Source organism: Ahaetulla prasina, chromosome 1, assembly GCF_028640845.1.
Source record: "Ahaetulla prasina isolate Xishuangbanna chromosome 1, ASM2864084v1, whole genome shotgun sequence".
NCBI classification, from domain to species: domain Eukaryota; kingdom Metazoa; phylum Chordata; class Lepidosauria; order Squamata; family Colubridae; genus Ahaetulla; species Ahaetulla prasina.
The window spans coordinates 224,240,883-224,255,222 of NC_080539.1; the positions used below are offsets into that span (position 1 = coordinate 224,240,883).

At 35.9% G+C, this 14,340-nt stretch overlaps 1 protein-coding gene across 7 annotated transcripts in view; it reads left to right on the top strand.

The window, feature by feature from the left end:
* The window catches only part of RBMS1 (RNA binding motif single stranded interacting protein 1), a 145,280-nt gene that overhangs the window by 103,602 nt on the left and 27,338 nt on the right, over positions 1 to 14,340 (top strand). For all 7 annotated transcript variants that reach the window (XM_058191803.1, XM_058191776.1, XM_058191795.1 and 4 more), the window contains 2 exons: positions 8,080 to 8,237; positions 11,326 to 11,405. In XM_058191803.1, the coding sequence (XP_058047786.1) occupies positions 8,080 to 8,237; positions 11,326 to 11,405 (238 nt within the window). The remainder of the gene's footprint in view (positions 1 to 8,079; positions 8,238 to 11,325; positions 11,406 to 14,340) is intronic.

The following is a 14,340-nucleotide window of genomic DNA, read 5'->3' on the forward strand; positions in this document are numbered from 1 at the left end:
AGCCATATAAACCTTCCCTTACAACAACGTATTTCTTAAAATAAAAAGCATCATTAAGGATAATAGTTCAAATTGTGTTTGAGTTCAACTGTTATATAAATGTTTAACCCTATTTTGAAAATGAAAGTTACTTATTCATTGTTTTAGAGTCAGCAGACTAGATTATTTATTTTTTATTTGTCCTTTATTATTTTTAAAAATAAGGCAGTGAACATACATAAAACTCTTTTCCTCCTTCTATTTTCCCCACCATAACAACCCTGTTGAGGTGGGTTGGGCTGAGATAGAGTAACTGGTCCCAGAGTAACCCAGATGGCTTTCATGCCTAAATCAGAATGAGAACTCAAAAGTCTCCTAGACTGTAGCCTGGTGCTGAAACCATAACCACTAGCTGAATAAATTAAATTCTAATTTTAAATTTAAAATGGAGACTTTCTGCGTGCTTATTGAAGGACTTCCAAAGTGAACCAACCATTTAGACTCTGGTAATAACAGACTTCAGTGAGCTCAGCAATGCTTACTTCCAAAGACAAATGCATAGTATTGGATAGTAAATTGAGTGTCTCATGTACACCTCTACTTATAGAACAAACTATCCTTGGAAATGTTCTACTTGAGATTATTTGATTTTGTAACCTTGGACCTACAGTTCTTGATACTGTGGCTGCTGTAAAGAAACTAAATGTTCTCTTTCAGAAACTATTCACTATAATTGGCAGGTTGTCTGGAAAAAAACCCTTTTCCTTTTCTCTTGTCTTCAAGAAAAGAATTGTTACAAAGAGGGAGTTATTTGTTCGGAAGTAGCATAATTTCTTCTAAATTTATATTTGGAATAAACATAATTTAAAGTTTTACTGCTACTATTTCAAAATGGTGTACATACGTGATTTCTCACTGGTCATTTACCAAGTCTTCTAGCATTTCATAGCTATCATAAGGCCCAGCTTTGAAGAAACAAAGGGAGCTTTTTTTAATAGTGCAAATTACAAGCACAAGGAGAAGCTTGTTCTGGATCAGGGCTAATGTGATAGGACAAAACATTACATTGCAAATCCCAATGAGCCTTCCCATCACTACTTTTAATAAGGGGGAAAAATTGATGCATGCAGTATAAAGATAATTTGTAGATAATCCCAATATAAGATGCTGGAAACAAAGACCATGAAGGCTTATTATTTTAACTTGTAGTTACTCTCATCTGTTCCATAAATGGTGAAGGGGCATATGGAGAAAGCGATACATTGCTAGTCTTGAATAATACATTGATTGACCCAGTCTATTTCATTAGAGCCAATGTACATTGCATCTCTTGTTGAAAACGGCAGGCAAGTCTTGTCCCAAACACTAAGTAGCTATCCTTTTAAGATGCCTCCTTTCAGGTTAAAAAACCTTTGCTGTTTTAAATTTTTAAGTCATTTGTAGTTATTATGTTTTAGAAAGATTAAATAGGGGCCAAATGTAGCCTTTTTATAGTATTAGTCCTGTTCCCAAATGTAAAGTATTGCAGCATTTTCTGTGATGCTGCATTTTCCCTAAGATGCTCAGCTGAGGAACAGTAGAGCTAATAGAAATGTCCTTGGATGAATTCCAGGAAAACAAAATGTAAACCATATGTGTAATTAATGCATATTTTATCACATGCACAAAAACATTTGCTCTTTCTGAAGTCAAATGCAATGTGGCTTGTTCTTTGGGTCTCTTTGTTAATGGTTTTGTCATATTGTTTAATGTCTATATATGTGACACCAAACAAAAAATAAAACTATTTACATATGTCTCCAGAGGTCTTCTCACGCGCTATTATGACTGTTATAAAATTTATATCTTGCCATATTCAAACCACTCTAGCTGATTCACAGTTATAAAAGCTACAAACAGAATTAAGGGCTATAAAACTAAACAATTTCATGAAATCTGGTAAATTTCCAAACCTAAATTGCACCTTATTACCCATCATCACTGAGAATGATCAAGAAAATAAGCAATTTAAATGCCAAATAACTGGAAGAAGAAAACCATCTTTACAGACGTCCTAAAAGATGACAGTGAGGGTATAGATATTATCACATAGACAGGCTGGCCACTGAGAAGGCACGCCTTCAAGATTTCCACCCCACCCATCTCTTAGAAGAGGCAGATCTGAAACACCCCTTCCCATGCAGAACACACCATTCAAATCCAAGAAGTACAACCATGTAGAACTTTATAAAACCAGCACTTTGAAACCTAATGATAACTAATGTAGTGTCCACAAACCTGGTAGCATCGAACTGAAGCCTACCTTTACCTGCCTCCAGGTAAACAGATTCTAAACCAATTGTCTTGCATCATGAGGACAAAAACATAAGTAAGTATTGCCAAGGCCTTAGTTGAAGCTGGGTAATGACTCCCTGACTAGAGATTCTACCTGCCGGCTAATCATTAGTTGTGGTCCAAAAGAACCTCCAGACCTCCTTTGGAAGGTGTGTGATCCCATCCAAGACCAATAGAAGAACCAGCATGATTCAGATGAATCTTACCTCCATCTTTTCTTTTAGTTTATTTTGTACCATCCAGTCCCTCATAGCCTCTATACTATGTGAGGCTATCTCCACATCAGCCCAGGTTTCGGAAGTACAACCAGTTATCATCATTGTATTAAAGAGACCTCATCCCAAACTAACAGATGACCTCTCCCATTAATTTCATACCAAGGTTAAATTGCAGGGAGAGAGCTCTGAGACCTGTGGCACCCATAAAACAGTAGCCTGAAATTCAACTACTCCGAAACTACCTATTCAGGAAGGAGTAGAACTGTTGCAGAGGAATGGCCTTTCTCCCAAACCCCTCATTGATTGAAGATATCAAATTATTCTGAGAGGACTATATTCCCTTTATCTAGGCCACAACAAAGGTTATTGAATAAAATGGTCATAATTTGCATTCACTTGAAAAGAGATTGAGATAATCATTTTATATAGGAGATTGTACATGATACACTTACATAATGGGATCCATTTTCTTACTCATAATATTTAAGTTTTGAATAAAAACTGAATATTTTCTTATTACCAAATGAGATTAATTTTTAAAATACTTTTATTATTTAAGTACCCCTACATGTTGCTTTTGCCTAAAATATCTTCTTCCAGAGTAGCTTCGCACAATATTTATTTGTTAATTAATTATATATTCCAAACTGCTAAATCCCTCAAAAACTCACAGATGGTGCACCTGAAAAGATCCTAGTCAATGCTGACTTTTATGTATGTAGATGATAAATGAGTTCTTAAATACTTCTTTGATACCATAGCAATTTACAAGTTAAAGGATAATTGGAGAGGTGCTGAGAAGTTCTCCACACACAAGGAAGTTATTTGAGACGAAGTCTTCGATTTGAGCATTCTTAGTCTTCTCTAAATTTGAAGAAACTATTCATTAGAATGGAAACCAACTTATAAATTCTGGTTGTTGAAAAATATTGGTATCCAAAGCATTTCAATTTTGAACTGTTTCAAGCAGAGGCACCCACAGAATCCTACAATTTTATCAGAATGACAAAATGAGCATCACAACATAAATTATGCTTTTGGTATATATATATATGTCTAACATCATGATGCATCCATGAAAGAGGGAAGCTTATGCCAGGATGTCTGCTTTTTCATTCACACAAACAACCCTTGTTCCCACATGTGCATGTTCTGGTTTCAAGGTTTAAACACCCCATTGAACAACGCAAAACAACTATTTTGGGTATGAAATGGGAACATTTTGTAGAAATGTTCCAAGTTGCATATAGCTCTATTTCTATATTGGAACACTCTGGAAAGGGTCAAAACCGAAGCATACTGCAGTCCTATACTTGAAACAATCATTTTATATTGAAATGGGGAGTTTTTAATTTAGACTATGTATATGTGCTTCATATGAATTGGAAATAGGCAATTACAGAACATTATAAAACCGTCAAGTTTCCAGGAATAAAAATCAGTGCTTGCTCTAGAACAAATTGAGCTCAATTGTTTTTTTTAAACAAATCACATTTGTTTTAATAGCATTACTGTTGTATATTTTTGACCAGTATTTTTTAGATTTGCTGAGTAATTCTTTTCTTGGAAAATTCTAATGTATCTTCTAGAAATCATTACTTCTGATATAGATTACAGGTATAAAACATTGCCTTATCTAAAGCCTCATTTGCTCTCATTTGCAAAACCATTTTTTGATAAAAGCAGAGAATTTGCTCTGAAAATTTGCTGAGTAATAAGTGCTTATGGAGATTAGAAAATCTGTATTGAATCCACACAAAATATTCTGTTTCCACAGTGACCAGATAGGGGTCCATGGGAAGATCACATGTAGAATATAGCTGAAATTGTGCCCTCCTTCCCTAGTAGACGATATTCAGAGGCATGGTCCTCTGGTAGTCATATCATTTTATAGTCCGTTCCATGAATTTATATAGCTTATCAAAATATATCTCTTCAGGGCGCAGTATTGATATGTTTGTCTAGATCTGATTCATCTGCATGTCATGATGAAGTAAATACTGACTATCAAAGGTAGGCAGTGTGATGATTGTAGGCAGTATCTACAGACATTTCCCTTGATTCTTGTTAGGTTTCAAGCGCCATCTGTGATTTTTGTTATGAATCAGTGGCGAACGGACATCCCGCAGGCCCAAAAGCATTGGACCATGGTATTATCTATCTCCATGACTGCCTTTGAGGCCTCTTTGGCATCATTAAAGAATAAAAATAGTGGGAGGCAACAGAATTTTGGGGGAAATGTAGTCCAGTAGTTGAAGGAAAGCTAAACAAACTGGGGTAGTAGTCCCAAGGGGATGGCAGCCATTTTGTGAATAAGCAACATTCTGCCATTGCAATGATATTGGAGCAGTGCGAAAAATGAACTCCAAATTGGCTCATCCTTGTGCTTGGATTGGAAGCTGAAGTTGGTGTAAAATGTGATAGCCAAGCTACTAAATGAGGCACTTGACTGGGCTACATAAGAACTAAACAAATAAGATTTGTACTGCTTTAGCCAGTGTGATCAATTAATCCAAATTATAGTGATTACCCATATTTGTACTAATCCTTATCAAATCTTATTTGAATGATCAAAATACCCGTTATTTATGCAAGTAATAATAGTAATTTTTCAACAAATCAGAAAGGATTGAAGACAATTGGTAAAGGTAAAAGCAAACCAGATCAAATGACTGTTTAAACCTTTGCTTTTAATACAGATAGTCCTTGACTTACAACAGTGCATTTAGTGACTGTTCAAAGTTACAGTGGCACTGAAAAAAGTGACATGACAGTTTTTCACAGTTACAACCTTTGCAGCATCCAAATGGTCATGTGATCAAAATTAGATGGTTGGCAACTGGTTCATATTTATGACCGTTGCTAGTCCCAATGTCAGGTAATCCCCTTTTGCAACCTGACAAGCAAAATCAATGGGGAAGCCAGATTCACTTAACAACCTGGTTACTAACTTACCAAATGCAGTGATTCATTTAACAACTGAGGCAAGAAAGGTTGTAAAATGGGGCAAAACTCAATGTGTCTCACTTAGCAACATAAATTTTGGGCTCAATTATGATTGTAAATTGAGGATTACATGTATATTAATAAAAAGGCAGCAACATTAAACTGTCTAAATCTGGTCAGATATTCAAAAATAAATTTATCTGTGGGTCATTATTGTTAAAGATAGCTCCATAAGGTAGGTGCCACCTGAAAGGAGGAACAATGCATGTTCCTAATCTAACTTCTTACCATGAGATAGCAAAACAAGACATAGGGAATTATATACATAATAGCTGCTGTTAGAATAATTAATTTTAGGCCTGAATTCTGTTACAAATATCACTGTCTCAATCTCATCAACTAAAGCCTTTTTAATATTTTTTGTACCTGTTATTTTTCTTAGGCCTAATATAGTCCACTTCAAATAAACTGAAATTTAAACTTATACATACAAGTTCCTGGACTTCAAGTTACAAGGCCATAGTACAGAAAATATGTTTCTAAAAAGAATAGGGAATGTGTGTATGTGTCGAGAGAGAGAATAAGAGGCTGTGATTCAAGAGTGAATTCTGTTTTATTTTGCATCTTGGAGGATAATTCAGAATGTGCATAAAAGCAATGACTATAGGATGAAATGGTTGTCTTTGCTTGTTACTGTGTTTCCCCAAAAATAAGACCCTGTCTTATATTTTTTGAACCCTGAAATAAGCGCTTGGCCTTACTGCCATGTGCTCAAAAGCCGGATTGGGTTTATTATTCATTCATTCATTCATTCATTCATTCATTCATTCATTCATTCATTTATTTATTTATTTATTTATTTATTTATTTAATTTATTATTGATTGATTGATTGATTGATTGATTGATTGATTGATTGATTGTTTAAATTTCTATACCGCCCTTCTCCCAAAGGACTCAGGGCGGTTTACAGCCAAAGTAAAACAATTAATACAAAATATTAAAACCAGTTTAAAAAGGAAAATTTAAAGTTGGCTGAAGACTTAAGACCAATAAAAACCCCATTATTAAAACCCCATTGGGCCAGTCCTGCGCGATGGAACAGAAATGTTCAGAAATTATCAGGGGATGTCTTATTTTGGTGGAAACGGTACTATTACTGTAGTACTGGTGATTTATTTTTATATTTTTTTGGGGGGGAAGTATATTCATCACACTCAAAGTTCCATATATTACCATCTTCGTTATATATTAATAGTGAAAGATTAATGTAAAATACCTTAAAAGATGCAAATGCATCACATTGCTAGATTCCTAAATATGCAGTAATCTTTGTTTTTCTGAATTGGGAAAATATCTTCATCAGATTGCAAAGATTAAAAACTTATTCAAATCTGAATATTTTCCCAAAGAAATCTTATTTCTATATCTTTTCTTGAATACTTTTATATCTTATGTTTTTTTGCAAATTGCTATTCAGAATTTATGGCCTTAAATGCAATTTGCTTTGTTATTACATGTGAGTTAGTTGATTTAATATTTTTATAGAGCTGGAGCCAGAGGAAAGTGTGTGTGTGTGTGTGTGTGTGTGTATCTGTGCGTATGTGCTTGTTTTTGTGTTTATAGCAAAAGCTGATTTCCCTCTTGTGCTTTTTCCCTTATAACCTTCCAGGCTTTTAAAATGCTCTCTAGTCATGCACTGCAGCATAGAGAGGAAAGGAAAAATGAGGTTTTTAAACAAATCTGGCAAGGGTAGTTTTCATAAACGAAATTCACATATTCTTTGTCATTAGGAATTTAGAAAGTATGTGTGTGTGGAGATTGAACTAAGAAAAAGAAAATGTAAGCCTAGTATTTTTGAATAAGTTTGAATCTAAATACTGAGTTGAAAATCTGTGTGTCCACTTTAAGCCTCTAGCTACCTGCATATTTTAAGGATTCTAGGAGTGGCTTTTCCTGGGGATGTTGACAGCGCCATTAATAATATCTACAAGAAGAAGAATCTTCATCTTGCTTAATAGAGATTTTGAACATAAGGCATGAATTTTGACCCTTTGCATCATTGTGATGGATGCTTCCTCAAAGACATTTTTATAATATAAAAAAGAGGAGGCAGACAGCATGCATGTCAACTTTTGTCTTTTATTTTTCATGTGAATCAGCCTAATCAACTGGTTATAATTGAGATAGTGTGTTGTGGGGGGGGGGGGGTTATTAAGCACCACAGCCTATCTTTGCTTTCTGTGCCATTCTGGAGCAAATGCTTCTCCTTTTATTTGGGTTTTTTTTTTCATTTGAATGTAATTGTAGAGATAATAATAGCTTACATTATCACAAGAAGGAAGAGCTTCATGCTGTGAATGCTCGTAGCAATGTGAATAGATGTAATCATAGGTTTTGGACACAACCATTTTTTTAGAGAAGTTTCATTGATCTCCACTGAAGCTTGGAAGACTGCTGTTTGATGACTTCAGAATTAAAAGTTTGTTGGCTGTAGCCTATATTATTATTAGATTCACTTTATTCTGGAGATTTTGGTAATAATGTATTTTGTATGGCTCATAACTGTAACAACTCATAAAATAATTTTAATTGCTTTTCAGCAACAGGAGCAAGATCCAACTAATTTATATATTTCCAATTTGCCACTTTCAATGGATGAACAAGAGCTTGAGAACATGCTAAAACCTTTTGGTCAAGTTATCTCAACAAGAATACTTCGTGATTCCAATGGCACAAGTCGTGGAGTTGGCTTTGCAAGGTAGGTTGTCATTCGTGTAATTTTTTGAAATTGTGTTTCTTCTGGAGTCGTCAGAGCTTTCTGAACGTGGCTGTTTGCTCACAGATGTCTTATTACCCAACTATGTAACATCATCAGTGGCACTGTTGATGTTTCCTAGTTGGGTAATGAGACATCTGTGAGCAAACAACCAGCCTAGCCTACATACATTGTCTTCTATTGGATTGAACACTCCAGTTACATCACATTTCTTCAGAAAAGGGGCAAAGAGATATTGAGCTGGGAAAACCTGTCTGGCTTTGCTATAAAAATGAATTTGTTTCAAAAATGATCATTTGAACAAACAGTACTGGCTCAACTAATTGGTCAAAAAATATTCAACCATCTGAAAAGTAAGGGATGAGATATTTATGTGAAGTAATATCTGTTGATCAAATCATTTACTATTTGTATCTAAATGAAATAAGTCTTGGCTCCTAGGAAGCAAATTTTCCCCTCATTTTTATTTGCTATTGTAAGGTTCAATTTAACTTTTATTGCTGTTGCAATTGAGAGGCAGGCAATCACTTACATAAAAGCAGTTTAGATTGCTGTCAGACAAGTAGTTAATTGATAGGCAGCTCCATTTGCGTGCTTTTGTTAGTGAATACTATGGTCAGTTAAATGGCTTTTTTATGTAGAAAAAAAACTCTGAAGTATTACAAATATTTGACTTTGAACAAGCAGAACAGAAATATATTGATGCTTTTGGTGTTGGAGAAGAATCTTAAGGATACCACGGATAACCAAAAGAACAAGTAAATGGATCCCAGAACAGATCAATGTACATTCTCATCTTGCCTTTTCTCAGCTATTCCTGGAAGGTTTCATTCAGCAACTTTTGAAGAATCATAAATATCTCACACTTGCCATAGTATGTAAGACTGCTTTTAAAATGTCTCATAGAACAAATCAATCCAGAGTTCTTACTCAAGGCACAAATGATCAGGTTCAGCTGGTTATTTTTTTAATAGATTTTTTTTTATCCTGCCATTGTTGTTTCGGACACATTATGTGAAGATCCAGCTCCCTTAGAAGTCCATAATGCTGGGGATGGGTATATGATTAGGACTTCTGAAAGGCCCAATTGGGAATATGTCTAAATATGATCATTTGAAGTTGATCATTTGTGCCTCAAGAAAGAATTTCAAATCGATTTGTCTTAATAGCAATAGCTTTTAGATTTATGTACTGCTTCACAGTGCTTTACAGCCCTCTCTGAGCGGTTTAAAGAGCCAGCCTTTTGCCTCCAACAATCTTGGATCCTCAGTTTTCCGACCTCAGAAGGATGGAAGGCTGAGTCAACCTTGAGTCTGGTGAGATTTGAACTGCCAAATTGCAGGCAGACAGCAGAAGTAGTTTGCACTGCTGCATTCTAACCGCTGCGCCACCATGGCTCTTAATTATCCATTTGTTTGTTTTATAGAATCATAGAAAACTGATGGCAAGAAAAGACCCAGTGGTCCATCAAGTCTGCCCTTATTGCTTGTGTGTTATTTTTAATTAATTAATTTTGATTATTAAAAAATATTTGTATTTGTTTGTTGGATATAGACATGAGTTTATCCTAAGCATGTTTACACTCAGTTACTGATGATTGACCCACTATGCTGGAAATTGGTTTCAAGCTTCCACTAGTCTTTCTGTGAAGTAATAACTTTCTATCATTGCTTTTAAAATTTCTCAGTTCGAGGTTATGCCCCCTTGTCCTTGATTTTTGCTTAATATTGAAAATACTGCCTTATTCACACCCTTAATATATTTCACTTCTGTCTCCACGCTCTACATATGCAGATCCTCCAGTGTCTCCCGATAGGTTTTGTCCCTCAGATTTTGCACTATTTTTGTTGCCCATCTCTGGATTATCAATATCTTTTTTTAAGCCAGGTCTCCGGAAGTGGCACAGTATTCTAAATGGGGTCTGACTAAAGCCCTATGTAGCGGGATTAAGATCCCTTTTTTCCTGATGGTGATCTGTCTAGTGCCAAACTCCCAGCCTGCAGCTGGATGTGTCACTGGCCAAGCCCATGCCCGGTTTAGCAAAGAGGGGGGAGTCCCAATATGTCACATGACAATGTGAGTTTGACACCCCTGCTCTAACAATATCTGGACTACTCGTGATATTCTCAGGAATCTGCTCCAATGCCAACATGCAAAAGTGTGATCAAAAATTAGTCTTTTGCAACTTTAAGATTGGGGCAGCCTGCTTCATGAACTGTGGTTACGCAGTGTTAGAATACAGTACTGCCGGCTAACACTGCCCACAGCCAGGAGTTTGGTTCTGAGTGGAATTGAGGTTGATTCAGCCTTTCATCCTTCCAAAATTGAAGAAAATGAAGACCCAGATTGTTGGGGGTCCTCATTTTGTAAATGTGCTTAATTTTGTAAAACTGCTTAGAGAGGGCTGTAAAGCACTATGAAGCGGTATATAAGTCTAAGTGCTATTGCTATTCATACGCCCATAAATAATGAATGCTCTGTAGACTTGTAATAGGAGGAGCTAGCCCACTGGACATAGCCTGGCAGAATAGGGGAAATTAAACTTCCAGTGTTCTTCATTAAAGAAAACCCCTCCTAGAACTGGGCAAGAAGGAAAGTAAAGCTGAGGCATCTAGTTACGTGCAGTTGTAAAAACCTAGGTGGCTGTCTGAAACTGAATCCTTCTAACGCTATATTAACTACGCCAAGTGTCAGGAAACTAGATTAGGCGCTGTGAAAATGAGCCATGGGCTTCTGCGTTCTCTCGTTCACTTCCAGTTTGTCAGAAAATTTAAGGTAGCTCAAGGGAGGAAATATCAGTATTTACAGGGAAAAGAAAGCTTAGAAACGTTACGCCTGGCCAGTCGTGCTAATCTTTGATTTTACCTTCTGCCTGAATCAAATCAACACTTTCATCAGATCATTGTAACCATACAATAAAAGAACTGAAACTATTGTTTGTTTGTTTGTTTGTTTGTTTGTTTGTTTGTTTGTAACATGTATTGGCCACCCATCTTACCACAAGGGACTTCTGGTCAGAGTTGTATTAATGGACATTGATACAGTAATATACTTTCTTTATTTTTAATAGGATGGAATCAACAGAGAAATGTGAAGCAGTGATTGCTCATTTCAATGGGAAATTTATTAAAACCCCACCAGGAGTTTCTGGTAAGTGGTGTGCGTGTGTGTATTTGTTTATGTGTGCACATGTTTGTTCATTCCTTGGAAAATGCACAAGTTAATGAGTCTTACAATTAGAGCATAAAAAGTGGAGGCAAAACAGAAAGGTGGGTGTTGTATCATCACTGTTGTTTTTTTAAAGCAAAACACTCCTGTTCCCTTTGCGGTACTAATTAGACTCTGGGAGAAAGATGGAAGCAAGGGAGAAGAGGAGGGAGGGAGGATGGAGAGTGCCTTCTGTTCCCACCCTCCTCTGATAGTCCCTCCCTTATTATCTTAATTAACATGAGAAGATTGCTAGCCCCAGGCCAATTCAAGCCAATCCCTTTTGAACATGGAAACAGTCCATTCTTCTCTCAGCAGACAGTCATGTGGACAGACGGCGACTTGTGAATTAGGTTATTGTCAGTGTCGCTGGCCATTCTTCTGTAGCACTTTTCTTGTACATTGAGTACCCTTTTGTGGAAATTTTCACATGGTTGCAGAAACTCTGAAAAGGTTGCTGTATGTGAACAGGGAGATTACGGATACTGTTGCCTCTGGCGTTGAACTATTCAGTAGTGCAAGCGTTATTTATTCCACTTACTTTAACCAGAAGGAGACCAGACGGAAGGCTAATATCATGATAATATTCTAGCACTAAGGCATACATTACAGTACTTCAAATCCCTGCAGCTGTAGTAAATAATTCTGGAATGTGTGCGCAGGAAGAGGAAGGATCAAATGAGTCTTCAGTTTTTAATTATTTCTCATTTCTTTGCTTGCTAGTACTGAATGTGAGACTTCATATGAAACTTTGGTACCCATATATATAATTATTTGAAGCTGATTGTGTGTTTTTTCTTTTATTGATTTTTGTTGTTGTCGCTGCTACTGTTCATACCACAGTTTCTTGTATGTTACTATTGCAAAAGCGGGGAGGGAGGGAATCATAAGAGCTGCTGTTAATAAAAATTAATGTATTCATTGTTTGGTGATAAAATCCCAACCCATTTTGTGATGGACAGCTCTCAACTTACGATAGCTCATAATACTGCCAGAAGTGAACACCCTTTTATTGTCAACATCTGCCAGAATAGAGTAACATATTTTTCTATAGGATTAAAAAATAAAAATAATGAACCGGAAGTGGAGTGCAGGTTAAGAAGAGCACTTACTACATCCACCAACCAACCAATCGATCAAACAACCAACAAGAAAGCCTTTTTTAAACTCAATCAGGAAGAAAGCCTTTCTTCTACTTTCCAGTGATATTGCAATGATATGACATTGGGAAGAGCAGACTGAACAGAAGAAAGAATTGGAAGTAAATGTGATTTGTCTCGTAATTGTATATCCAAACCATACTGTTCAGTACTATAGAATTTCTTAACAAATATACGTTCTTTTTCCATGTTCTTAACCAGTGATTGTTGCTTTGCTCATTGAGATTCTCTGAAAAGTCAGCCACTTTTGAGGGGCCCCATGCTGACCAGAAGGACATAGCTTTGTGGGGAAAATAAATAAAATTAAGACAAACTCTTCTAATTGCTAGGGAATTTGTGAAGGTCCCTTTGGCTGCTATCCTTTGTAATTCTCTATTTGGCTTCCTGGAGAGCTATGATTTGATTAAAGTTATGGGGAATTAACAGTTGGGTTTCTGAAATTCATTACAAGCTCCAAATGATTAACTCTGACTCTTCCAGAATATTGAGGTGGATATTTTATATATGATAACAGTTACTGCTGCACCTTGAAATAAAAAGAAACTTAAATAGCTTGTGGTCGTTGTCTCCGATAGGATAAGCTAGATTTCATCTTAATGTTGGAAACAGTATTTGCTAATGCATGAAGAGTAAGTAGACTTGAGTTTAATGCAAGGAAGTATTTATAATATGGCAATCACCTAATAAGGTTTTAATATGTTTGCTTTGTCCTTAAAAGTAATGGATTAAGTATTTGCCATCTTTTATCTTTATTGTTTATGTTTTATTGATTTTATTATATTTTTGTATTGTTGTGAGCCATCCAGAGTCATTAAGAGTTGGGCAGCATACATATTTAATAAATAATCATTGATCACACAATCAGCCAGATGTTTAAGACTGACATTTTTGTCTAGTCCTTTCCAAGGATCTGGGATAGGCAAATGTTGCTGTTTAATAATATTAATGGCATTGTTGCAGGATGTAAGCCGTTCCAAGTAAGGCTGCATTTTGCAATTTAGCGGTGGTGATTTTGTCAATGCTGATGATGTTTAAGTGGTGCTCCAGATATTTTGACATTGCATCCTAGGCATCTATTATTAGTAGTACTAACTTTGCTTTCTTTTGCCACAGTTGTTCTGTTTATATTTTATTTATTTATATTTTGTGATTTTTCTCCAGTTCTTTCTCTTCTATTTTGCTGTCTCAAGGTATTTCAGTGTACACTATAGTGCCCATACCTTTTTTTCTTCCTTATCAGCAATTGTTAAATTATTGTCTGTTAGCAACAGTGTAAAGTCACAGCTGCCTGATCTTTAATAGGTATTGTTGTTGGCATTGAGTTCTTCCAAGAATCTAGGATGCCGTAATGTGTCAGAGTAGTATATATGTAAATCCAAGCAGAGGTTCCTTTTACAATTGACAGATGCAAATTTTGCCAAGGTGCAGATTTTTCTAAGCGCCGTCTGAGATTTTTTGGTATGGCACTTGGTGTGTCAAAAAACACTGATACGCTATAATCTTTTAGCTTCAATTTTGACATCTTGATATTTTGTGAACATCAATTGATTATCTGTACTTTATTCTTTTCAACATACACCTATCTGGTATATAATTATTATGGCCTGTTGCACAGTGAACCAGGTGTTCAGATAGGATTTGACATTTTTGTCCACCTATTGGATTCTTCCCAAGGACCTGGAATAGGCAGATGTAGATGTTTGATGGTGTTAGAGGTA